The sequence below is a fragment of the plastid genome of Trifolium pratense, assembly GCF_020283565.1.
Source record: "Trifolium pratense plastid, complete genome".
NCBI lineage: Eukaryota > Viridiplantae > Streptophyta > Magnoliopsida > Fabales > Fabaceae > Trifolium > Trifolium pratense.
In genome coordinates, this window is record NC_047412.1 from 123,316 (window position 1) to 146,573 (window position 23,258).

Genomic DNA, 23,258 nt, shown 5'->3' on the forward strand with positions numbered 1-23,258 from the left:
TTTAGTATTTATCTCTACTAAATATCAGATCAAATAGAAGAATTTTCGATATTAGAAGAGATATAATGAAATCTTTTGATTGTTTGTTGCTATAGAAATGGTTTGTTTTATTTGACTGATGAGGACAACAAACAATCAACTAGAACCAAATTCAATATATTATAATATAATTTTATCTAAAGTATAATAAATAGATCGAAATAATTCATCCATATATTGATTGATATATCTAGGAATTATTTCGCTCTATCTATAAATTATGGAAAACTAAAAAAAATCGACCGATTCAAAGACCAGATCACCTTCTATATTAGAAGAATATTTTTTAGAACAACCAATGCCAACAAGATCCATAATAAAGCCAAATAAAAAGCGAAGCGATTTAACACGCGTTCATTTTTTAAAAGGCGTTTTAGAGATTCGATTAAATTAGTCAGACCTTTCTTGATAATTTCTACTAGAAATAACTGGAAAATGTTGAAAAATTGTTTTGCCGTTTTAAAAATTTTTCAGAATTCTCAATGACGGTTGAATGTTAATCCAAAAATTCAACAGCGATCCTTTTAGATTTATTCAAAGAAGCCGGAAAAACACAAAACGATCTGGGTCATTGTGCCGCCTGTTGAATACAGCTGGGACGCCCTTTAATTGATCAAACCAAAGAGGGATCTCATATAATTGAAAATTTTCATATTAATTTCTTGGGGTTTTAGGTATAAAATGAAAACGTAAAAAATCCGTATTATCGATATTTAGGGGATCTTTCAATTGAGAAGATCCCCATATCGACAGAGAAAGAAGAATTTTTTGTTATTCGGTTAAAGCAATCATTCATTATTAGCACAGATACTAAGAACCATCTCGTCCGGGAAAAGCCATCTTTTTCTCAACAATGTCTTTGTCATTTGAGCCACGAGGGTTCCGTTAGACAGGAATAGATTTGATAAATATTGATAACTCTCGGATAGAGTTTTAGAATGTGAAAATCCATTTGATAATGAACTATTGGTTCGAAACCATCTCTGGCGATCAATCAACAATTCGAAATTCTTTTCTTGCTCTTGCGTATTCTTCCTAAACCAGCGTTTATTTTGATATTTCCAATAAATTTGTTTTGTTTGGCAAGTGAAAAGGATCCTTGATATCTCTTCATCTGCAAAAAATTCTCGACGTAAAAACACAGATACAAGAGGATCATCTTGGAATAGCAAAAAGAGTGGATCCTCGGGGGCCCAAATGAATTGGCTTATTTGAAAAAAGCCTTGTTCTTGGGCTTGGGAAGATCTATATCGTCTCTCGTACTGCATGGTTCCATCCTGCAAGAACTCTGAATCATTCTCTTGAAGCTCATCCTCTTCATCATAAATGATCTCCTTGTCCCGAAATGACCTTTTCCAGTAGGGAAATCCCAATTCATTGGACCTTTCAAGACAATCAAATAGAAAGCCCCAAGGGCGCCATCTTCTAGGGGCCCAAACTATGTGATTGAATAAATCTTCCTGCGGGTCGAGGACTCCTTCCCCTTCTTCGAACCCCGATTCATATTTTTCATAGCGAAATCTCTGATCAAGGATAGAACGAGATCCATTTTGAATCATAGTTAAGGGATTCCTTCGTTCGGTGCGAAGAAGCAATGTCACTCCATCATTATCAAACTTACTTCCTGTCTGTGAGGATCCCACCAGAGCACCTTCTACTTCTAATAGGCCATGAACTAGATCAGAATCATTCTCAAGGAGTTTATACGAAGTGATCCCATCATTTTTTTCATTAGGGCCGGGTAGAGACCAAAGGTCTTGAGCGACCGATCCGGCGGAACAGCTCAAAAGATAGAGAAGTATCGTTAATTTCTTCATGCTTGTTCCAAGTTCGTAGTACCATCTGTACAAAAAAGAATCCCCCCCGTTACATGATTTCTTCTTCATATAGATAGATATAGGATCTATAGAGCAATTACTTAGAAGTAGATTTTGTGAAACAGCCCTTCCTATCTGATAGAAAAGGATCCCATGATCCTGAACCGATCTTATCTGAGATCTAAAATCCCAAGTTTTTCTATGAAGAGCACATCTAATTATATTATTGTCTAAAATGGATTTCTTTTGTATAATACTAATTGATAGCGCCTCGTTGCTAAGTGCTACAAGATCTTGTACAGTAGAACCCAGAGTTATGGACCCGAATCCATTAGTATGTAACATTTTCTTTTCCAAGTGAAAGCCCTTACTAGATGAAAGAGTGAAAAAGTGCTTTCTTTGTTGTGGAATAAGAAGCTTTCGTATCTTAATGCATGTACTTAATTTATTCGGGGCTATTAGAGCCGGATCTACTTTTTTGGGAATATGAGTCGAAGCTATAATAAGATTAGTAGAAGATTTTTCAGACTCCAGAGAGTTCGCCAATAGACCCACGGATAAGTCACTCGAATCCAGATCATGAATGTCTGGAATCCAAATTATGCAAGGAGACATTGCTTTTGCTAATTCGAATTGAAGATCGAGAAAAAATCGCTTTAGTTCCCACTCGTGTATGGTATCCTTAAGTATCGGATCCTGCGTACTTAGAAAGTCCAATTCCCTATCAAAGTCAAAGTTACAGTCGAGATCTTCACTACGAAACTTATTGACATTATAGCAACTATCCTCAAAACTAGGTAAAAGACTGTAAATGGTACCCTCTCTCTCATCAAAAACACCATCCTCATCATTATCATAGTCAAGCTCCAAACCCTTTGGAAAGTTATCCAGAAACTCGTTTAGAAAAACTGTAATGAAAGGAACATAGGAGTTTGTCGATAAATATCTGACCAAATAAGATCGTCCAGTTCCTATCGAACCTATCACTAAAATACCCTTAGGAGGGGATAAGGGTAAGCGGAGCGAAAAGGGTTTCCCACGAGATGGGAAACCAAAACTACTAGCCCCACGCAGGTTTTCTAAATAAGCGATTGTCTGACAATGAGCGAGGAATATCCGTCTTTCTGCTAAGCAGAATGGATTGAACTCATAAGTCATTAGATCTTTTTTCTGAATGTCAATTAAATATCGTAAATAAATTATTCCCGGTTGCTCCATCATTTGATAACCACAATTATTTTTTGATAAATGATCACTATTCGTCAGACTCAATAAAATTTGATCAATCCTTTTTTCTGTTGTTACGGTAGAGAACTGAAACAAGAATTCTTTTTCTTTATCAGCAATGAAATCAGTCTTCATGATCCAGGATTCTATTTTATCAAAAATCCAATCACTATTCACATTTTTTCTTTTTCTTCTTACCAAGGAATAAAACGCTTTACTTGTATGACTAAAATGTCTCGTATTTATCAAAAACTTGATTCGATTGGCGGGATTTGGTATAATACTTATGAGATCTTTGACTCCATAAGCGGGACCACCACCCCTTAGCATGTTGCCGCCAGAAGCCGAACCTCGTCTTTCTTCTAGAAAATTTCTTAATTGTTCCCGAGCGACTAGAAAGATATTTTTTAACCCGAAAGAATTCAGTTCCGATGGAGGATACCTATCCACAAGTTTTCGAAACTCAATCATGTAGGAAGGAATCATGAAAGATTTGACCTGTTCGAACTCTTTCTGTAACTCATTGAATTGAGAAACAAATGAAAGTGTATGAACGAGATATCTAGTAACAAGAAGAAGGAGAAGGATTGAAAAGAGGAACTCCCCAATATTTAGACATCTCAAACGCGTCGATATCAATGCTGACTCATTATTTGGGTTAAAAAATTTTGTGCTGTATACAAGAAAATTATGTAAAGACTTACTCGAAATCTCACGTATAGGATTGCGTTGTGAAAGACTCCACTTTTTACGAAGAATTCGCTCGAATCCACGCCTATGGATAATTTCATGAAAAATGGAGACAAATTTTTGAAATTTAGGACTCCTCCTTAGTATCACCAATAGATCTGAAAAAGTCTCTCTCAATATTAAATTGAGATATTTGTGCGCTGTCCCGGTAAGAAACCAAGGTATGATATACCGTCGGAATCTCTTCCATTTGTAGAGAGTTTTTCTTTGAAATTTTCTATTTCTATACATCTGCCCTTTTTCAAGGGATTTTTTTAGACAAGAACTATGTTTTTTCCTCTTTTCGGATGGTAAATATTTCTCAGAATATGGAGTGTGAATCAAACCCATGTTTGAATCGAAATTGAGATACTGATGCAAGTTCTTCCCCTCTGAATCAGGCAGATTCATATCGCAAAGAGGTTGACAGTTAGTTCTTTCAAAATTCACAATCTCTTCCTCTGTTAAAGGTGTTCCAGAAATGTCTGCGATCGAGTAAATAGCTCTACGAACGAATGGATCGGATCGAGTTGGAAAATGGAAAGATTTGTCCAAGTTATATCCGCCATCACCACTTTGCGGAAAATCGTTAGCTATCAATATGTTAGATACCTGTGAAATAGTATCTCTGTCCAAAAAAGCATGTTTTTTTTTACCGTCGCACAAAGAAAATTTTTTGTTTTGAATGAACAAGATGTTGAGGAATTGTCCATAGGTAAAATTAAAATTCCAGGACCTTTCCGCATAAAAAGAGAATCTTTTGTTCCAATTGAAACAGAAGTTATATTGATTATTCAAGAATCGAAGTCGATTTACTTTATAAAAAGAGGATATCAATGAACTTCTATGAAACGGTTTCACGGGATTCAGCCAATTGTCTTGATCGTGGGATATCGGTGAGAAATAGGAAGCCGTGTTAGAAATTGTTCCTTCATTGATCAATAATTTTGATTTTTGGGAAGTATAATAGTCATCCAATAAGAAGGGTTTCCTTTTTTTCAAATGAACGATTTGAAGACCTATTGATTCTAACAACCGATTCCCGAGTGGATCGTTCGGACGTTTCAATTCATCCAGGTGGATGTCGGACCTATGAACAGGGATACTCCCCAAACTCACAAAGAAAAAAGGAAGAAACTTGGAAAAAAAGAAACAAAGTGACTTAGACAAATCTTTTTTGCGGATAACCTCAGACCAATCAAGCGAATATGCATTGTCGAACACTACTTGAAAACGGCTATTCTGCTCCGAAATGAAACGGTCCAAATATTCCTGGAAATTCTTGCTCCCATTGGACCATTTGTATTTATATATTCGATCCTTATTCATGGATCTCTCGGTTAGACAATTCTTCTGACTCTTTTTCAAATTTGAGAAATGTTGGTTGATCGTGTATTTCCTTCTAGGTCTATGATTCACAATATCATTTTGTATTTGATACCTTTGAATTCCATATTCCAAGTTGCGATTGAATTGATTCCAGAGATTTCTTATGTACCCGTAGGTATTATATTGAATTTGAATCAGATTTTTGATTAATCCATATTGATTGACTGACCGGTTGCTAGTAAACAGCACTATTCTTGGTTTTGCGTCTTGAAAATCATTTCGGCAAGAGGTCTGGACCCATTTTTGGATGATCCTTGCATAAAAAGATTCATCATTCTCTTCGTAAAAAAGAGGAGGTAGAACCAATAAAGATTTCTTTTTTGATTCATCCCTAGAGTTGCATACCTCGTTTGCGGATTGTTTCGCACGGCTCCTAAGTGAGAAAAGAAAGAAGAGTTTTGGATCCAATACAGAATAATCAATAGAAAATCCCTCAGGATACATTAGATCCGGCTTAGTTATTGATAGATTGAATAAATTTGCCATTTCTTGAAATCCTTCTTCTGATTCAAAATTTTGAACTGTCAAAAGTTCATCCTTCGTAACCCTATCACATTCTGGATCGGGTGAAATAGGATGAATTGAAACAGTATTTTGTAAATATCGAAGGATTTTGAATAGATTGACTGTTTCTTTCCTTTCCGATCGCCTCGAAAGAACAAAAGAAACACCTTCCTCTTTCTTAAATAATTTCTGCTCTCGAGTCGACCTCTCAGCAGGATTCAAATCCAGACGAAGAAGAAGAAGGTCTAACCATCTGTCAGAGAAAAAAGAACAATCGGCTCTTCTAGATCTCTCAGAAATGTTTTTTCCTTTTGGACCATACAGCAGTGGAACAATCAACCTATTGATATTGAACGAATCTTTTGAGTCTTCCAATGTATTATTGCCGGGTGCAATGGAATTCATTGGTATAGGAAGCAGCCTTGTCAAATAGATATTTTTTGTTTCGATCATCTTTCGATTGCTAATACGATAAATAACTACAAAAAGGACTACATTCTTGATCATGAAATATAGATTTCTCTGTGAATTGCGTGAAAATAGGATACTCCAGATTCGGAAGTCTAAGAGTTTTATCAAACTCTCTTGGTGGAAAAAAACGTGAATACAAGATACCGCAGAATTGAATTGAGCCCACGAATCTACGAAATAGAGAGAATTCTTGCTTTCTCTGACTATTTCTCGCAATTCTAAAATCCAAGATTCGAATTGATCTTGATGTTTTATTGTCATCCTTCCCTCCTTAGTTGGAATATTAGTTAGTTTTGTTTTATCTATTTATCTATTTATATATGTAATTTTGTAATTGGATAGAATGTAGTATGTATGCCTTCTTGTTGGAATATTATTTAGTTTTGTTTTATCTATTTATATATGTAATTTTGTAATTGGATAGAATGTAGTATGTATGCCTTCTTGTTGGAATATTATTTAGTTTTGTTTTATCTATTTATCTATTTATATATGTAATTTTGTAATTGGATAGAATGTAGTATGTATGCCTTCTTGTTGGAATATTATTTAGTTTTGTTTTATCTATTTATATATGTAATTTTGTAATTGGATAGAATGTAGTATGTATGCCTTCTTGTTGGAATATTATTTAGTTTTGTTTTATCTATTTATCTATTTATATATGTAATTTTGTAATTGGATAGAATGTAGTATGTATGCCTTCTTGTTGGAATATTATTTAGTTTTGTTTTATCTATTTATCTATTTATATATGTAATTTTGTAATTGGATAGAATGTAGTATGTATGCCTTCTTGTTGGAATATTATTTAGTTTTGTTTTATCTATTTATATATGTAATTTTGTAATTGGATAGAATGTAGTATGTATGCCTTCTTGTTGGAATATTATTTAGTTTTGTTTTATCTATTTATCTATTTATATATGTAATTTTGTAATTGGATAGAATGTAGTATGTATGCCTTCTTGTTGGAATATTATTTAGTTTTGTTTTATCTATTTATCTATTTATATATGTAATTTTGTAATTGGATAGAATGTAGTATGTATGCCTTCTTGTTGGAATATTATTTAGTTTAGTTTAATATCTATTTATATATGTAATATGTAATTTAGTAATTGTATATATAATTGTATTGTATACCTTGATTTATCCAAAAGATTTCACTTCAAAACATCTAAACCTCCTAGAATTCTATCTAATATAATTTAGAGAGGATTCCCGCGAAGCATCCATGGCTGAATGGTTAAAGCACCCAACTCATAATTGGCGAAGTCGTAGGTTCAATTCCTACTGGATGCACGGCAATAAAAACCCCCCTAAAGTTCATTTTTGTTCAAGAATTCGTATTTTAAACTGTCAAAAGTTCATTCTTCGCAACTCTATGACATTACTTTCGAAATAGGTAATTATGTTGACTACATTGACTCTTTTCCGACCGTCCCAAAAGAACAAAAGAAACATCCATTTTTTTCGTTACTTCAATTATTTCTTTATTTCCATAATTTAGACTTTCTTTTTCATAATTTCGAAATAAGTCATTTCTTTATCTTTAGTTCAATAATTTCATAATTCCATTCCAATCCTACGTATTAATAATATCAAATTCGAATTTCAAAATCATATAATTCAAAATAAGGGAATCCTAATTTGATTATTGATTATATACGATAATTCAAAAAAAAAGGCAAGGCTATCTTACTTTTCTTTGGCGTGAGAACGTAAGGAGATAACCTATTTAAAAACATAATACTACTTCAAGAATTTCTGATCTGTAGTGGACCTCTCAGCTTCGTAGGATTGGAGTCGAGACGAAGTTCTGACCATCCGTCAGAGAAAATCGAATCATTGGCTCTGTATCAATGGAATCTCATCATCCATACATAACGAATTCTTGTGGTAAAAAAATACAAAGCATTTCGATTTGTTTAGATTCAATTACACTATTCATTATTTCGATTCATTCTACTTCAAATTTGGATATTCACTACTAATTAGTTACACATTGATGTGACCTATGGTCTTGATAAATACACTGCAGTCTTGATATTATATAATCATGCAAAGAGCAACCCTAATTGCCATCTCTCTATCCGGTTTAATTGTTAGTTTTACTGGGTATGCCTTAATATATATACTGCTTTTGGGCAACCCTCTCAACAACTAAGAGATCCATTCGAAGAACACGGTGACTGGTTGAAGTAATGAGCCTCCAATATTACGATATTAGGGCTCATAACTTCAATTGAGATATTAAAAAAATTCATTTCATGTAGTCTTGACAATTATATTTTTGTGTCTTGATAATTCAATCTTTATGTCTTGACAATTCTATTTTTATGTTTTATACTTTCTAGTGAACCTCCAATTCATTAAATGGAGTCTTGTTAATTTTATTTTGAACCCTCGACAATTCTATTTGGAAGTCTTGACAATTATGGTCAAGTGCTGTATAATATATATTGAACTCAACTGCATGGATAAGCTCACACTAACCCGTCAATTTCAGATCCAATTGGAGATTTTCTTTGGGAGGTATTGGGAAGGAATTGGAATAATATGGATGATATTGATATTGATCATTCATACAGATACAGAAGATAAAGGTTCTTTGATGGATTTAAATAGTCTATCTACACCGTAGGCATAGATAAAGATAAAAAAACCGAAGCAAAGTCTTTCTCAGGATTTCCGTGCAAAATCTAAGAGGCTAGTGGTTTATCTATATATAGATATCATTTATATATATAGATATCATTTAGCGGGGTTGCATGGAGCTTAACCAGCTGATTATTTTCAAAATATACAAGACAATAGAATCCATAACGATTTAGTATATCTATTTGAATTTGTTATATATGTATGGTTAATTCCTTATCCTTATATATAGTATATATTAATATATTAATTAATATATTAATATAATAATGAATTTGATTTGAAAAAAAAAAAAAAGAAATTCAGAATTGTTAAGTAAATTAAGAGAATTTTATATACTAAATTCAAAATGAGTGTTATTACTATTACTGATGAATAAAAATATCTACCAAAAAAAAAGGAGGGGGAGAGAAAATCATTTTATGATAAAAAAATCATTTATACCTGTTATTTCACAAAAAAAAAAAGAAGAGGAAAACCCCGGATCAGTTGAATTTCAAGTATTCAATTTCACTAATAAGATACGAAGACTTACTTCACATTTTGAATTACACCCAAAAGACTATTTATCTCAACGAGGTTTACGTATAATTCTGGGAAAACGGCAACGACTACTGTCTTATTTGTCAAAGAAAAATAAAATACGTTATAAAAACTTAATAAATCAGTTGGGTATTCGTGATTCACAAATTCGTTAATTTCTAGAATCATTTTCAATTATTCGATTTATTAGATCCTGAATTTTGATGAACTTCTTTTTTAACGATTCATGGAAGAATGAATCGAGGAAAAACCTATGAATGTCCCAGCTAGAATAAAAGACCTCATGATAGTCAATATGGGGCCTCAACACCCATCAATGCATGGTGTTCTTCGACTTATTGTTACTCTGGATGGTGAAGATGTTATTGATTGTGAACCAATATTGGGTTATTTACACAGAGGTATGGAAAAAATTGCGGAAAACCGAACAATTATACAATATCTGCCTTATGTAACACGTTGGGATTATTTAGCTACTATGTTCACAGAAGCAATAACCGTAAACGGACCGGAACAATTGGGAAATATTCAAGTACCTAAAAGAGCCAGCTATATACGAGTAATTATGTTGGAATTAAGTCGTATAGCTTCTCATCTACTATGGCTGGGACCTTTTATGGCAGATATTGGTGCACAAACCCCTTTTTTCTATATTTTTAGAGAAAGAGAATTAATATATGATCTATTTGAAGCTGCGACAGGTATGAGAATGATGCATAATTATTTTCGTATTGGGGGAGTAGCGGCTGATCTACCTTATGGTTGGATAGATAAATGTTTTGATTTCTGCAATTATTTTTTAACAAGGGTTATTGAATATCAAAAACTTATTACACGAAATCCTATTTTTTTAGAACGGGTTGAAGGAGTAGGTGTTGTTGGTAGAGAGGAAGTTCTAAATTGGGGGTTATCAGGACCAATGCTTCGGGCTTCCGGAATACAGTGGGATCTACGTAAAGTTGATAATTATGAGTGTTACGACGAATTTGATTGGGAAGTTCAATGGCAAAAAGAAGGAGATTCATTAGCTCGTTATTTAGTTCGAATTGGTGAAATGATGGAATCCATAAAAATAATTCAGCAGGCTTTGGAGGGAATTCCAGGTGGGCCGTATGAAAATTTAGAAATTCGCAGCTTTGATAGAGAAAGGGAGCCAGAATGGAATGATTTTGAATATCGATTCATTGGTAAAAAATCGTCTCCGACTTTTGAATTGCCCCAACAAGAACTTTATGTGAGAGTTGAGGCCCCCAAGGGAGAATTAGGAATTTTTCTAATAGGCGATCATAACGGTTTTCCTTGGAGATGGAAAATTCGTCCACCCGGTTTTATCAATTTGCAAATTCTTCCTCAATTAGTTAAAAGAATGAAATTGGCTGATATTATGACAATACTAGGTAGCATAGATATCATTATGGGAGAAGTTGATCGGTGAAATGATAATTGATACAACGGAAGTCCAAGATATAAATTCTTTTTCCGGGTTGGAATCTTTCAAAGAGGTCTACGGAATTCTATGGATACTTGTACCGATTTTGATTCTTGTATTAGGAATCACGATAAGTGTACTAGCAATTGTATGGTTAGAAAGAGAAATATCTGCAGGGATACAACAGCGTATTGGACCCGAATACGCCGGTCCTTTTGGAATTCTTCAAGCTCTAGCAGACGGAACAAAACTACTATTCAAAGAGAATCTTATTCCATCTAGGGGAGATATTCGTTTATTCAGTATCGGACCATCCATATCCGTCATATCAATTCTAATAAGTTATTCAGTAATTCCCTTTGGCTATAACTTTGTTTTATCTGATTTCAATATCGGTGTTTTTTTATGGATTGCTGTTTCGAGTATTGCTCCCATTGGACTTCTTATGTCGGGATATGGGTCAAATAATAAATATTCCTTTTTGGGTGGTCTACGAGCTGCTGCTCAATCGATTAGTTATGAAATACCATTAACTCTATGTGTCTTATCAATATCTCTACGTGCGATTCGTTGAAACAGAAAAATCTATTCGACGCTATTGCTATGCTCCTCTCTTTATCGTACTATATAGAAATATAGTACCATATAGGAAAGGAGTCGAATAAATTGAATAGAAACCTTCAGAATCTTTCTTTTTCACAATTCGGATTGAAGAACTAAATTAGATAGTTATATGGGTGAAATAAAACAGCTTATATTGAATAAAATTTCAGAATACTATATTTCTATTACTTCTCATTATATAGTATAGTGATTTAAAATGGCAGTAAAAATAGGGAGTCTCATTTTCTATGTATAAGAATGAAGTGAAATAAATAAATTTATAAACAGAAGAGGCCATTTAACCCAAGATTGGATAATTTGTTATCTATCCTGTTTTGAAGCGGGCTCAAAAGGCAACCCTTAATTGAGTTTTAATTACCATTTGTATGAATTATCATAGATGTTTTAAACTCAATTTTACGGGGGGGGTTAATAAAAGGGAGTGGATGGTTAGAAACACCAAGATACACAAAGGATTAGTAAGACAGATTTGGTAAATTATCCAAAAGATAATTTACGCATAATAGAAAAAGAATACTAATTGGGGCTTTAAGTTGGTAGAAAAAATCAAGTAGTACTCCCCACAACTCCGATCCAGAGTATGCTTCCATCCACTGATTCAAAAAATGACTATCAGGAACGAGAAAATCCTTTAAAATTTTTTAAGTCTCTTTTTCATAGCACAAAAAAGAAGAATAGGAACGAAAAAAACAGAAGAAATCAAAAACGAAAAGGAGATCGTTTTTGATTTCTTCTATCCATATTCATGGAGATCAAATTCACATCATAATTAAGAAACGAATGTGTAATTATTTTTCGTATTCGTAATTAATTCAAAATGATGAGGGTTATGGAGAATTCTAAAAGAGTATTTTATTGAAGAATTCAGTTATTACTCAACAAATTCAAATTTTGATTTTTAAGGGATGAGATCAATTCAGAAGTGCCTTATTGTATCTTTTATGTTGTATCTTTTATTAAAATGGATTTCTCTTTCTTATTTAGTTATTTCTAGAACAGACAGAATTGAATTGGTCTAATTCAGAACCGTTTGATAGATTTTAATCTTCTATATCTTAGGGATATATCAAGAGATAAATAATCGGCTCGGTCCTTAGATTTACTTAAGGCTTTCCAGGAGCCGTATGAGGTGAAAATCTCATGTACGGTTCTGTAATAGAGATGGGAACAGTAATGTTATCACCGACTAGGATTATCTAACAGTTTAAGTACAGTTGATATAGTTGATGCGCAATCAAAATATGGTTTTTGGGGCTGGAATTTGTGGCGTCAACCTATGGGTTTCATCGTTTTTCTAATTTCATCGCTAGCAGAATGTGAAAGATTACCTTTTGATTTACCAGAAGCAGAAGAAGAATTAGTAGCGGGTTATCAAACAGAATATTCGGGTATTAGATTTGGTTTATTTTATGTTGCTTCCTATTTAAACCTTTTTATTTCTTCATTATTTGTAACAGTTCTTTACTTGGGCGGTTCAAATATCTTTATTCCGTACATATCTGAGGTTTTTGAAATAAATAAAACATATGGAGTTTTTGGAACTACAATTGATCTCTTTATTACATTAGCTAAAACTTATTTTTTCTTATTCGTTTCTATCCTAACAAGATGGTCTTTGCCTAGACTAAGAATGGATCAATTATTAAATCTTGGATGGAAATTTCTTTTACCTATTTCTCTTGGCAATCTATTATTAACAACTTCGTCTCAATTGTTTTCACTGTAAAAGATTGATCTTCTATATTCATTACTTGTCTCAAATAAGAGAAAGAAATAAAACAAAAATATTCATAGATATTTACGATATGTTCCTTATGGTAACTGGGTTCATGAATTATGGTCAACAAACAGTCCGAGCTGCAAGGTACATTGGTCAAAGTTTCATGATTATCTTATCTCACGCAAATCGTTTACCTGTAACTATTCAATATCCGTATGAAAAATTAATCACATCAGAACGTTTCCGCGGTCGAATCCATTTTGAATTTGATAAATGTATTGCTTGTGAAGTATGTGTTCGTGTCTGTCCTATAGATTTACCCGTTGTTGATTGGAAACTAGAAACGGATATTCGAAAGAAACGCTTGCTAAATTACAGTATTGATTTCGGAATCTGTATTTTTTGTGGTAACTGTATTGAGTATTGTCCAACCAATTGTTTATCGATGACTGAAGAATATGAGCTTTCAACTTATGATCGTCACGAATTGAATTATAATCAAATTGCTTTGGGCCGTTTACCAATGTCAGTAATTGATGATTATACAATTCGAACAATTCGTATAAAAAATTAAAAAAAAGATTCTATATATATATATAGATCGATATATAGAATAGAGAAGAATAGAAATACAATATTCTCAAAAATAGTATTAAAAAATGAATAAGACAGTAGATATCAGATTAGAAATATTCTAGAATATTATCCAAATTTGAAATATTAAATAAAGAATTTTTAATGGTTAGATATGTTATATCTACTTTGATACTTAAGTTTTAGTATAGTTTCAAACTACTCTTTAGTATAAAGACCGGAATGACATCGATTATATAACTGTAACTATATCAATTCAAACTCCTTAGGATTTTTAAAGAAAAATTTTAGTATATCCAATTTTTTTCCTGGTCATATCAATAAGGTCATGAAATTTCGATTTCTTTGTCTTTTTTACATATAATGGATTTGCCCGAAACGCTACACGATTTTCTTTTAGTCTTTCTGGGATCGGGTCTTATATTAGGAAGTCTAGGGGTAGTATTACTTACCAACCCCATTTTTTCTGCTTTTTCATTGGGACTGGTTCTTGTTTGTATATCTTTATTATATATTTTATCAAATTCGCATTTTGTAGCTGCATCACAGCTACTTATTTACGTGGGAGCTATTAACATTTTAATCATATTTGCTGTGATGTTCATGAATAGTTGCGAATATTACCAAGATTTTCATCTTTGGACCGTTGGGGATGGAATTACTTTGATAGTTTGTACAAGTATTTTTGTTTCACTAATAACTATTATTCCAGATACATCATGGTACGGAATTATTTGGACGACAAGACCAAATCAGATTATTGAGCAAGATTTAATAAGTACTAGTCAACAAATTGGAATTCATTTATCAACCGATTTTTTTCTTCCATTTGAACTAATTTCAATAATTCTTTTAGTTGCTTTGATAGGTGCAATTGTCGTAGCTCGTCAGTAAGAAATCTTTAGAGAACTTGGAATATAAATCAAGATTCTTTTTTTTTTTTTCTCACTTTTATTTCTGTCGAATTCTATGTGAAGGGAAAGAGTTTTTATGTAGAAACTCCTTTTTTTATTACCGATATATTCTTTTGTTCCAGACTTGTTATATTCTTTAGTCAATTGAATCTCTTGAATTGTTGTTCCTATTGAAATGAATCAAAATTAATAAGGAGTTGGTCAATGATGCTCGAACATGTACTTGTTTTGAGTGCCTATTTATTTTCTATTGGTATCTATGGATTGATCACGAGCCGAAATATGGTTAGAGCCCTTATGTGTCTTGAACTTATACTGAATGCAGTTAATATAAATCTCGTAACTTTTTCTGATTTTTTTGATAATCGCCAATTAAAAGGAAATCTTTTTTCAATTTTTGTTATAGCTATTGCAGCCGCCGAAGCAGCTATCGGACTGGCTATTGTTTCCTCAATTGCTCGTAACAGAAAATCAATTCGCATCAATCAATCGAATTTGTTGAATAAATAGCATTAATCATAATTAAAATAAAGGAAAGTAGAATTTTAAGTAGCGTAATATTTATCAATTGAAATTAGTATGTATTCTACACAACTTAGGATCATGTTTGCATTGCCTAAATCATAAGAAATCAAAGTATCCTGGTCCTCTTCTATTCCTTAACTTCTAAATTTATATAGACGTCCTTTTTTTATTAACCATTAACAATATTATGACAAATCATTGATTCATCTGGTACATAAATATATGATTCATTGACGAGTTTACTAGATCGATAATTTTCATTTTTGATGTTCAAAAATTACAATGTCCCATTCAGTAAAGATTTATGATACATGTATAGGATGTACTCAATGTGTCCGAGCCTGTCCCACAGATGTATTAGAAATGATACCTTGGGATGGATGTAAAGCTAAGCAAATAGCTTCTGCCCCAAGAACAGAGGACTGTGTAGGTTGTAAGAGGTGTGAGTCCGCTTGTCCGACGGATTTCTTAAGTGTTCGAGTTTATTTATGGAGTGAAACAACTCGAAGTATGGGTCTATCTTATTGATACGTTTCAAAAAACACCCCACGAATACGTTTTTTACTGGCAAAAACCCGTGCTCCATTTTGGAGCACGGGTTTTTCTGGCCCAAGTGTATCTTATTTTTATCACGAATTATTTTCCTTGGTTAACAATAGTTGTAGTTTTCCCAATAGCCGCGGGTTCCTTCATTTTCTTATTTCCTCATAGGGGAAATAAGGTAATTAGGTGGTATAGCATTTGTATATGCTTAATCGATCTCCTTCTAACAACCTATGCATTTTGTTATCATTTCCAATTGGATGATCCACTAATTCAACTGACAGAGAATTATAAATGGATCCATTTTTTTGATTTTTACTGGAGATTGGGAATAGATGGACTCTCTATAGGACCTATTTTACTAACGGGATTTATAACTACTTTAGCCACTTTAGCGGCTCAGCCGGTTACTCGAGAATACCGATTATTCTATTTCCTGATGTTAGCAATGTATAGCGGTCAAATCGGACCATTCTCTTCTCGAGACATTTTACTTTTTTTCATCATGTGGGAGTTGGAATTAATTCCCGTTTATCTACTTTTATCCATATGGGGGGGAAAGAAACGTTTGTATTCAGCTACAAAGTTTATTTTGTACACTGCGGGAGCTTCTATTTTTTTATTAATGGGAATTCTGGGTATCGGTTTATATGGTTCTAATGAACCAACATTAAATTTTGAAACATTAACTAATCAATCGTATCCCGTGGCGCTCGAAATAATATTCTATACGGCATTTCTTCTTGCTTTTGCTGTCAAATCGCCGATTATACCCTTACATACATGGTTACCAGATACCCACGGAGAGGCACATTACAGCACTTGTATGCTTTTAGCCGGAATCTTATTAAAAATGGGAGCATATGGGTTGGTTCGAATTAATATGGAATTTTTTTACCATGCTCATTCCATATTTTGCCCCTGGTTAATGATATTAGGTTCTATTCAAATAATCTATGCCGCTTCAACATCTTTTGGTCAACGTAATTTAAAAAAAAGAATAGCTTATTCTTCGGTATCTCATATGGGTTTCATAATTATAGGAATTGGTTCTATAAGTGATACTGGGCTCAACGGGGCCATTTTACAAATAATATCTCATGGATTTATTGGCGCTGCGCTTTTTTTCTTGGCAGGAACTAGTTATGATAGACTACGTCTTGTTTATCTTGACGAAATGGGCGGAATGGCTATCCCAATGCCAAAAATATTCACGATTTTCACTATCTTATCAATGGCTTCGCTCGCATTGCCAGGCATGAGCGGTTTTGTTGCAGAATTGATCGTTTTTTGGGGAATAATTACTAGTCAAAAATATCTTTTCATGATGAAAATCCTAATGACTTTTGGAACAGCTATTGGAATGATATTAACTCCTATTTATTTATTATCTATCTTACGGCAGATGTTCTATGGATACAAGTTTTTCAATACACCAAACTCTTATTTTTTTGATTCTGGGCCGAGAGAATTATTTATTTCGATTTCTATCCTTATACCTGTAATAGGTATTGGTATTTATCCGGATTTCATTTTCTCATTCTCGGTTGACAAGGTTGAAGCTATTCTATCTAATTTTTAATAGATCATTTTCCTGAATAAATGAATCAAAAAGAGAAAAAAAACCTTTGCTTTGTCCAATGAAAAAAATATATATTTCCGTTAGATTCACTTAAAAAAATGGAAATTATAATAGAATATGTTTGTTGTTTGTGAGAACCCCTTGAATCATTCCATTACTTGATTGAAAGGGTTCTCGACAATTTATGGAAAGTATATATTTATATGCTTTCCATATTTTGATTTCTCAGGTTCTTTACTGATTAAAATTCAATTAGATGTAAATGAACCATAACTATGTAGTCCTATTCCTAATAGATTGATCCCCAAATAACATATCCAAATGATAAGAAATCCAATAGAGGCCACTATTGAAGAATTTACACCTTCTATTTTTTTTTTTTTTCTAGTATGTAAATAAATCGCGAATATGGTCCAAGTAATAAAGGCCCAAGTTTCCTTTGGATCCCAATTCCAATAGGATCCCCATGCCTCGTTAGCCCATACCGCTCCCGAAAGAATACCTATCGTTAAAAAGAGAAAACCCAGACTAATAATACGATAACCCCAACGATCCAATTGTTGAATAAATTGAGACCTGTAATAATTTCTAGAAGAAGAAAAAGAAGTTTTTCGTAAAACATTGTTTCTTTCATTCATATTCATGTATTTGATTTCAACAAAATCAAATGATTTATTTAAAGAATCCAAATTCTTGGTAAAAGGAAGAGTTTGGATGACTTCTTGAAACGTAATGACTAAAATAGCCACTGATAATAATGATCCACATAAAAGGGCTGCATAGCCCAATATCATCATACTTACGTGCATCATTAGCCAATGGGATTGTAGAGCTGGGACTAATATTACGGATTGATGCATTTTGGTTAAAAGACCCGAAGTCGCAAAGCCTTGGGTAAAAATAACACTTGGTGCTATTATTGTACTTAAAAGGTTTTTCTCCTTTTTAAAACACGGAACCATATGAAAAATGGAAAAACCCCATGAAAGAAAGATTAGAGATTCATATAAATCACTAAATGGTAAATGGCCCGAAAAAAACCAACGAGTAATTAACAATCCCGTTACACAGAAAAAGGTTATTATCATGGCTTTTTTGGACAAATCATATAATCCTACGATTTCATTGACTAATAAGGTTATTAAATGAATTGAAATAACAATTGATATGACGGAAAATGATATATGAGTTAATATATGCTCTAAAGTTGAAAATATCATATATATATGTAAATGAAAATAAATATCTATAATCTATAATGAAAATAAAAAAGGTATGAATACTAGGAATAGAAATAGGGAATTGAATTCATTCTAGGTAGGACTTTTTCTTTTCAAATTTTTAAAATATAGGATGCCATGCCGCTACTCGGACTCGAACCGAGATGCTCTAGCACTGCTTCCTAAGAGCAGCGTGTCTACCAATTTCACCATAGCGGCTTACTCGAAATCATAATAACTAATTCTTTAGTCAATCGTCGAGATTGAAAGAATCCATTAAAGTGCAATATTTATTTAGTCCATTTCTTTACTAAACATTTAGTATAAATTAAGAATTATTAAGTAAATTTGAAATTTGGATTTATTCGAATATCTAATGAATATATATATATATAGAAAATGGATAAATATATGATATATAGAATAGAATATAGAATCATTTTTTATTTAAGTTATAGTAATTCTTACTATTACTAATAACTAGTTGTTATGTTATTCCCGTCCACTACGATCTTTGCCTCTGGAACTGAATTATTTTATTATATCTGAGAAAGACTTCCAGATTCAAAGGAAGTTTAATTGTGATTGTACTGAATCTGGAATGTTATTCTATTCCATTCCTTAGATTCTAAGAATCTATCTTCTAGATATATATTTTTATTTTATTTATGCATATTGCTTTTTTTTTAATATGTCAATCGAATTGTACGGGGATTCACGGGGGGCATGAATATTATGAAATCACTTCTAATAGAACGTGCCCGCGAAAATCCAAAACAATTTCATTGATGTTGTTTATTAGTCTTAATAATACTAAGAATTATTTCTATTAGATTCGTATGTATATATTTTTTTGAATTCCAATTGGTATATTTTTTTTCTTTTCCATAATTTATAGAATAGATCGATCTATCTATGAATTATTTCGATCTATTCATTATACTTTATATCAAAATATTGATATCAAAAATATAAAAAAATATAGAATGTTTTGATTTCTAAGGAATGGGTTTTTCGTAGTTTCCATTCAAATAAAAAAAAACACTGTTGAAACTATAACTATGTAGTTTTGACTTCAATCCAGTAATGAAATAACGAAAAAGCACATTTTTTTGTAGTTACTTAATGACTACTGATTTTTTAGTTATTTCATTTTATGACTCTTAAAGAAATACATTTCGATTTTTGGAATGAAAGCAAAATAGTTAATTAATATATATATCTAAAATTTAACACTACATTCAAAAAAATGAAAAAATGAGATTAGATATATAATCTAGTTAGAATATATTCTATATAGAATATATTCTAAATCAAATATAATCTAATTGATGTTCTATATTCTATACTAGTATTAGTCTAAAATGAGTAGTAAAGAATACTCTTTGAATCGAGCTAATTTATATTATTCCAATTCAACATTTTTCTTTGTTACAAAAAAACCTTTGGGTTTATCTGTAATGTTACAAAAAAAACCTTTTGATTTATTGCGTTTATCTGTATAAAAAAAACTTGTGGATTTATCTGTAAAAATACATTCAGCCAATGAATGGGCTTTCAATGCTGTCCAATATCCCCCTTTTTTCCAAAAATTCTTACGAATTTTTTTTTTTGATATAGAAGTGCGCTTTTTTGGAACTGCCATACAATTCAGATAGTTTTTTCATTACTATAGTTCGATGTGAAAGACATTTGTTCTGTAAATGAAAACGAATTATTCTGGAATTAGCCGTATGTCTTATCTATCCGAATTCCCTCTTTATTTTTTTCTATCTAAAGTAAAAACATTGAATATTATATATATAAATTTTCCAAATTTTTCATAGAAGATATCTATGGATCTCTTTTTATTGTAATGGAAAATAATCAATTAGTTCAAAGAGGAACTAATGTTTCTGACTCATACAACAAAGTCTTATTATTCTTTTTTATTGTTTTTCTAATTTATATCAAAATAAATAAACAAATGTTCTTCGTTTTGGTGTAATGATTTATCCTCATTCTATAGATAAAAATTTTGTTTTTATTTATTGTAATCTTATATTATTATTTATTTCTAAATTTCTAGTCATTTTTCTTTTTCTTAATTTATAAAAAAAAAAAAAAATGACTAACCTAAGATAGTAATTAATTAATATTACTTAAAATAAGAATCATTTTTTTTTTTTTTCACTAGGAATTTGGTTATTGACAGATTTTTACTTTGTACTTTCCAATATTGAAACGATTGTGCAAAGATTCAAAACAATTAAGAATATCAAATTCTATTTATATATCCGTTTTTTTATTAACCGAACCCCTTTACAAAAGAGATAAAACAAACGAATAAGAAACAAAATTCATCAAGAATCAAAAAATTTTTTATTCTTTCATTTTTTTTTTTTGTATGGAATATACACATCAATCTTTATGCATCATTCCTTTCATCCCACTTCCCGTTCCTATTTTAATAGGGGTAGGACTTCTACTTTTTCCCACGGCAACAAAAAATCTTCGCCGTATGTGGGCTTTTCCTAGTATTTTTTTGTTAATGATAGTTATGATTTTTTCGATCGATCTATCTATTCATCAAATCGAGAATAATTCTATCTATCAATATGTATGGTCTTGGACTATAAATAATGATCTTTCTTTAGAGTTTGGCTACTTGATCGATTCACTTACTTCTATTATGTCAATATTAATCACTACTGTTGGTATTCTGGTTCTAATTTATAGTGATAGTTACATGTCTCATGATCAAGGCTATTTGAGATTTTTTACTTATCTGAGTATTTTTAATACTTCAATGTTAGGATTAGTTACTAGTTCCAATTTGATACAAGTTTATATTTTTTGGGAATTGGTTGGAATGTGTTCTTATCTATTAATAGGTTTTTGGTTCACACGTCCTATTGCGGCAAATGCTTGTCAAAAAGCGTTTGTAACTAATCGTGTAGGGGATTTTGGTTTATTATTAGGAATTTTAGGTTTTTATTGGATAACGGGTAGTTTGGAATTTCGGGATTTATTTCAAATATTCAATAACTTAATTTATAAGAATGAGGTGAATCTTTTTTTTGTTACTTTGTGTGCCCTCTTGTTATTTAGCGGATCAGTTGCGAAATCTGCCCAATTCCCTCTTCATGTATGGTTACCGGATGCTATGGAAGGTCCTACTCCTATTTCTGCTCTTATACATGCTGCTACTATGGTAGCAGCGGGAATTTTTCTTGTAGCTCGACTTCTTCCTCTTTTCATAGTTATACCCTCCATAATGGGTGGAATAGCTTTGATAGGTATAATAACCGTAGTATTAGGAGCTACTTTAGCTATTGCTCAAAAAGATATTAAGAAAAATTTGGCCTATTCTACAATGTCTCAATTGGGTTATATGATGTTAGCTTTGGGTATGGGCTCTTATCGAGCCGCTTTATTTCATTTGATTACTCATGCTTATTCAAAAGCATTGTTGTTTTTAGGATCTGGATCCATTATTCACTCAATGGAAGCTATTGTTGGATATTCTCCAGATAAAAGTCAAAATATGGTTCTTATGGGTGGTTTAAGAAAACATGCGCCAATTACAAAAACCTCTTTTTTAATAGGTACACTTTCTCTTTGCGGTATTCCACCTTTTGCTTGTTTTTGGTCTAAGGATGAGATTCTTAATGATAGTTGGTTGTATTCGCCAATTTTCGCAATAATAGCTTGTTCCACAGCAGGATTAACTGCGTTTTATATGTTTCGAATCTATTTGCTTGTTTTTGAGGGATATTTAAACGTTCATTTTCAAAATTTCAATGGAAAGAAAAATAGTTCATTCTATTCAATATCTTTATGGGGCAAAGAAGAAAAAAAAAAATTAAAAAAGAAAATCCATTTATTAGCTTTATTAACGATGAATAATAATGAAAGGACTTCTTTTTTTCGGAAGAGAACACATTCACATCGAATTAATCGAAATGGCAAAAGCATAAGACGTCTTTTTCTTGATAGTACCCATTTTGGTACAAAAAATATTCCTTTTTTTTATCCTCATGAATCGGACAATACTATGCTATTTTCTATGCTTGTATTAGTACTATTTACTTTCTTCGTTGGATCCATTGGAATTTCTTTCAGCCAAGAGGGAATAGATTTGGATATATTATCTAAATTGTTAATTCCGTCTATAGACCTTTTACATCCAAATTCAAAGAATTCTACGGATTGGCATGAATTTTTTACAAATGCAACTTTTTCGGTGAGTATAGCTTTTTTCGGAATATTTATAGCGTCTTTTTTTTATAAACCCGTTTTTTCTTCTTTACTAAATTTGAACTTATTTAATTTATTTCAAAAAAGTGTTCCTAAAAAAATGATTGCCGACAAAATAATCAATATTCTATATGATTGGTCATATAATCGTGGTTATATAGATGCTTTTTTTGAAGTATCTTTAATTGGGAGTGTAAGAAAGTTAGCTAAATTCAATTATTTTTTTGATAGACAAGTAATTGATGGAATTCCAAATGGAGTTGGTATTTCAAGTTTTTTTATAGGAGAGGCTATCAAATATGTGGGGGGGGGGCGAATTTCTTCGTATATTTTCTTTTTTGTATTAATCTTTTTTGTAATTTGTTATTATATATTTAGTTAACTACTATTCAACCTAAATTGGGGTTATCCGCTAATAATTATGGTAGAGTTGTTTATGACTGTCTCATCTGAAAAGCTTCGGGGAGGTCAAGAAAACGATAGATTCG

General features: G+C 31.9%; 12 protein-coding genes and 2 non-coding genes across 14 annotated transcripts; 10 read left to right on the forward strand and 4 right to left on the reverse strand. All coding sequences in view use genetic code 11, as the record gives it.

The window, feature by feature from the left end:
- Positions 1–827: 827 nt before the first annotated feature.
- Positions 828–6,437, reverse strand: ycf2 (hypothetical chloroplast RF2). Its single transcript has one exon. It carries the CDS (start codon positions 6,435–6,437, stop codon positions 828–830), a length of 5,610 nt encoding a protein of 1,869 aa, YP_009772753.1.
- Positions 6,438–7,407: 970 nt separating this feature from the next.
- trnI-CAU lies at positions 7,408–7,481 on the forward strand. The gene has a single exon. It is a non-coding gene; the product is annotated as a tRNA-Ile (tRNA).
- A 1,778-nt stretch (positions 7,482–9,259) lies between these two features.
- On the forward strand, positions 9,260–9,535 carry rps15 (ribosomal protein S15). The gene has a single exon. It carries the CDS (start codon positions 9,260–9,262, stop codon positions 9,533–9,535), a length of 276 nt encoding a protein of 91 aa, YP_009772754.1.
- A 98-nt stretch (positions 9,536–9,633) lies between these two features.
- On the forward strand, positions 9,634–10,815 carry ndhH (NADH dehydrogenase subunit 7). Its single transcript has one exon. The coding sequence runs from the start codon at positions 9,634–9,636 to the stop codon at positions 10,813–10,815; it is 1,182 nt and encodes a 393-aa protein (YP_009772755.1).
- Position 10,816: 1 nt separating this feature from the next.
- ndhA (NADH dehydrogenase subunit 1) lies at positions 10,817–13,159 on the forward strand. Its single transcript has 2 exons — positions 10,817–11,367; positions 12,625–13,159. Exons 1-2 carry the CDS (start codon positions 10,817–10,819, stop codon positions 13,157–13,159), a joined length of 1,086 nt encoding a protein of 361 aa, YP_009772756.1.
- Positions 13,160–13,238: 79 nt separating this feature from the next.
- Positions 13,239–13,727, forward strand: ndhI (NADH dehydrogenase subunit I). Its single transcript has one exon. It carries the CDS (start codon positions 13,239–13,241, stop codon positions 13,725–13,727), a length of 489 nt encoding a protein of 162 aa, YP_009772757.1.
- A 383-nt stretch (positions 13,728–14,110) lies between these two features.
- ndhG (NADH dehydrogenase subunit 6) lies at positions 14,111–14,641 on the forward strand. Its single transcript has one exon. It carries the CDS (start codon positions 14,111–14,113, stop codon positions 14,639–14,641), a length of 531 nt encoding a protein of 176 aa, YP_009772758.1.
- Positions 14,642–14,865: 224 nt separating this feature from the next.
- ndhE (NADH dehydrogenase subunit 4L) lies at positions 14,866–15,171 on the forward strand. Its single transcript has one exon. It carries the CDS (start codon positions 14,866–14,868, stop codon positions 15,169–15,171), a length of 306 nt encoding a protein of 101 aa, YP_009772759.1.
- Positions 15,172–15,468: 297 nt separating this feature from the next.
- psaC (photosystem I subunit VII) lies at positions 15,469–15,714 on the forward strand. Its single transcript has one exon. It carries the CDS (start codon positions 15,469–15,471, stop codon positions 15,712–15,714), a length of 246 nt encoding a protein of 81 aa, YP_009772760.1.
- A 100-nt stretch (positions 15,715–15,814) lies between these two features.
- On the forward strand, positions 15,815–17,311 carry ndhD (NADH dehydrogenase subunit 4). Its single transcript has one exon. It carries the CDS (start codon positions 15,815–15,817, stop codon positions 17,309–17,311), a length of 1,497 nt encoding a protein of 498 aa, YP_009772761.1.
- A 248-nt stretch (positions 17,312–17,559) lies between these two features.
- Positions 17,560–18,531, reverse strand: ccsA (cytochrome c biogenesis protein). The gene has a single exon. The coding sequence runs from the start codon at positions 18,529–18,531 to the stop codon at positions 17,560–17,562; it is 972 nt and encodes a 323-aa protein (YP_009772762.1).
- Positions 18,532–18,670: 139 nt separating this feature from the next.
- Positions 18,671–18,750, reverse strand: trnL-UAG. The gene has a single exon. It is a non-coding gene; the product is annotated as a tRNA-Leu (tRNA).
- Positions 18,751–19,936: 1,186 nt separating this feature from the next.
- Positions 19,937–20,176, reverse strand: rpl32 (ribosomal protein L32). Its single transcript has one exon. It carries the CDS (start codon positions 20,174–20,176, stop codon positions 19,937–19,939), a length of 240 nt encoding a protein of 79 aa, YP_009772763.1.
- A 741-nt stretch (positions 20,177–20,917) lies between these two features.
- On the forward strand, positions 20,918–23,152 carry ndhF (NADH dehydrogenase subunit 5). The gene has a single exon. The coding sequence runs from the start codon at positions 20,918–20,920 to the stop codon at positions 23,150–23,152; it is 2,235 nt and encodes a 744-aa protein (YP_009772764.1).
- Positions 23,153–23,258: the final 106 nt, after the last annotated feature.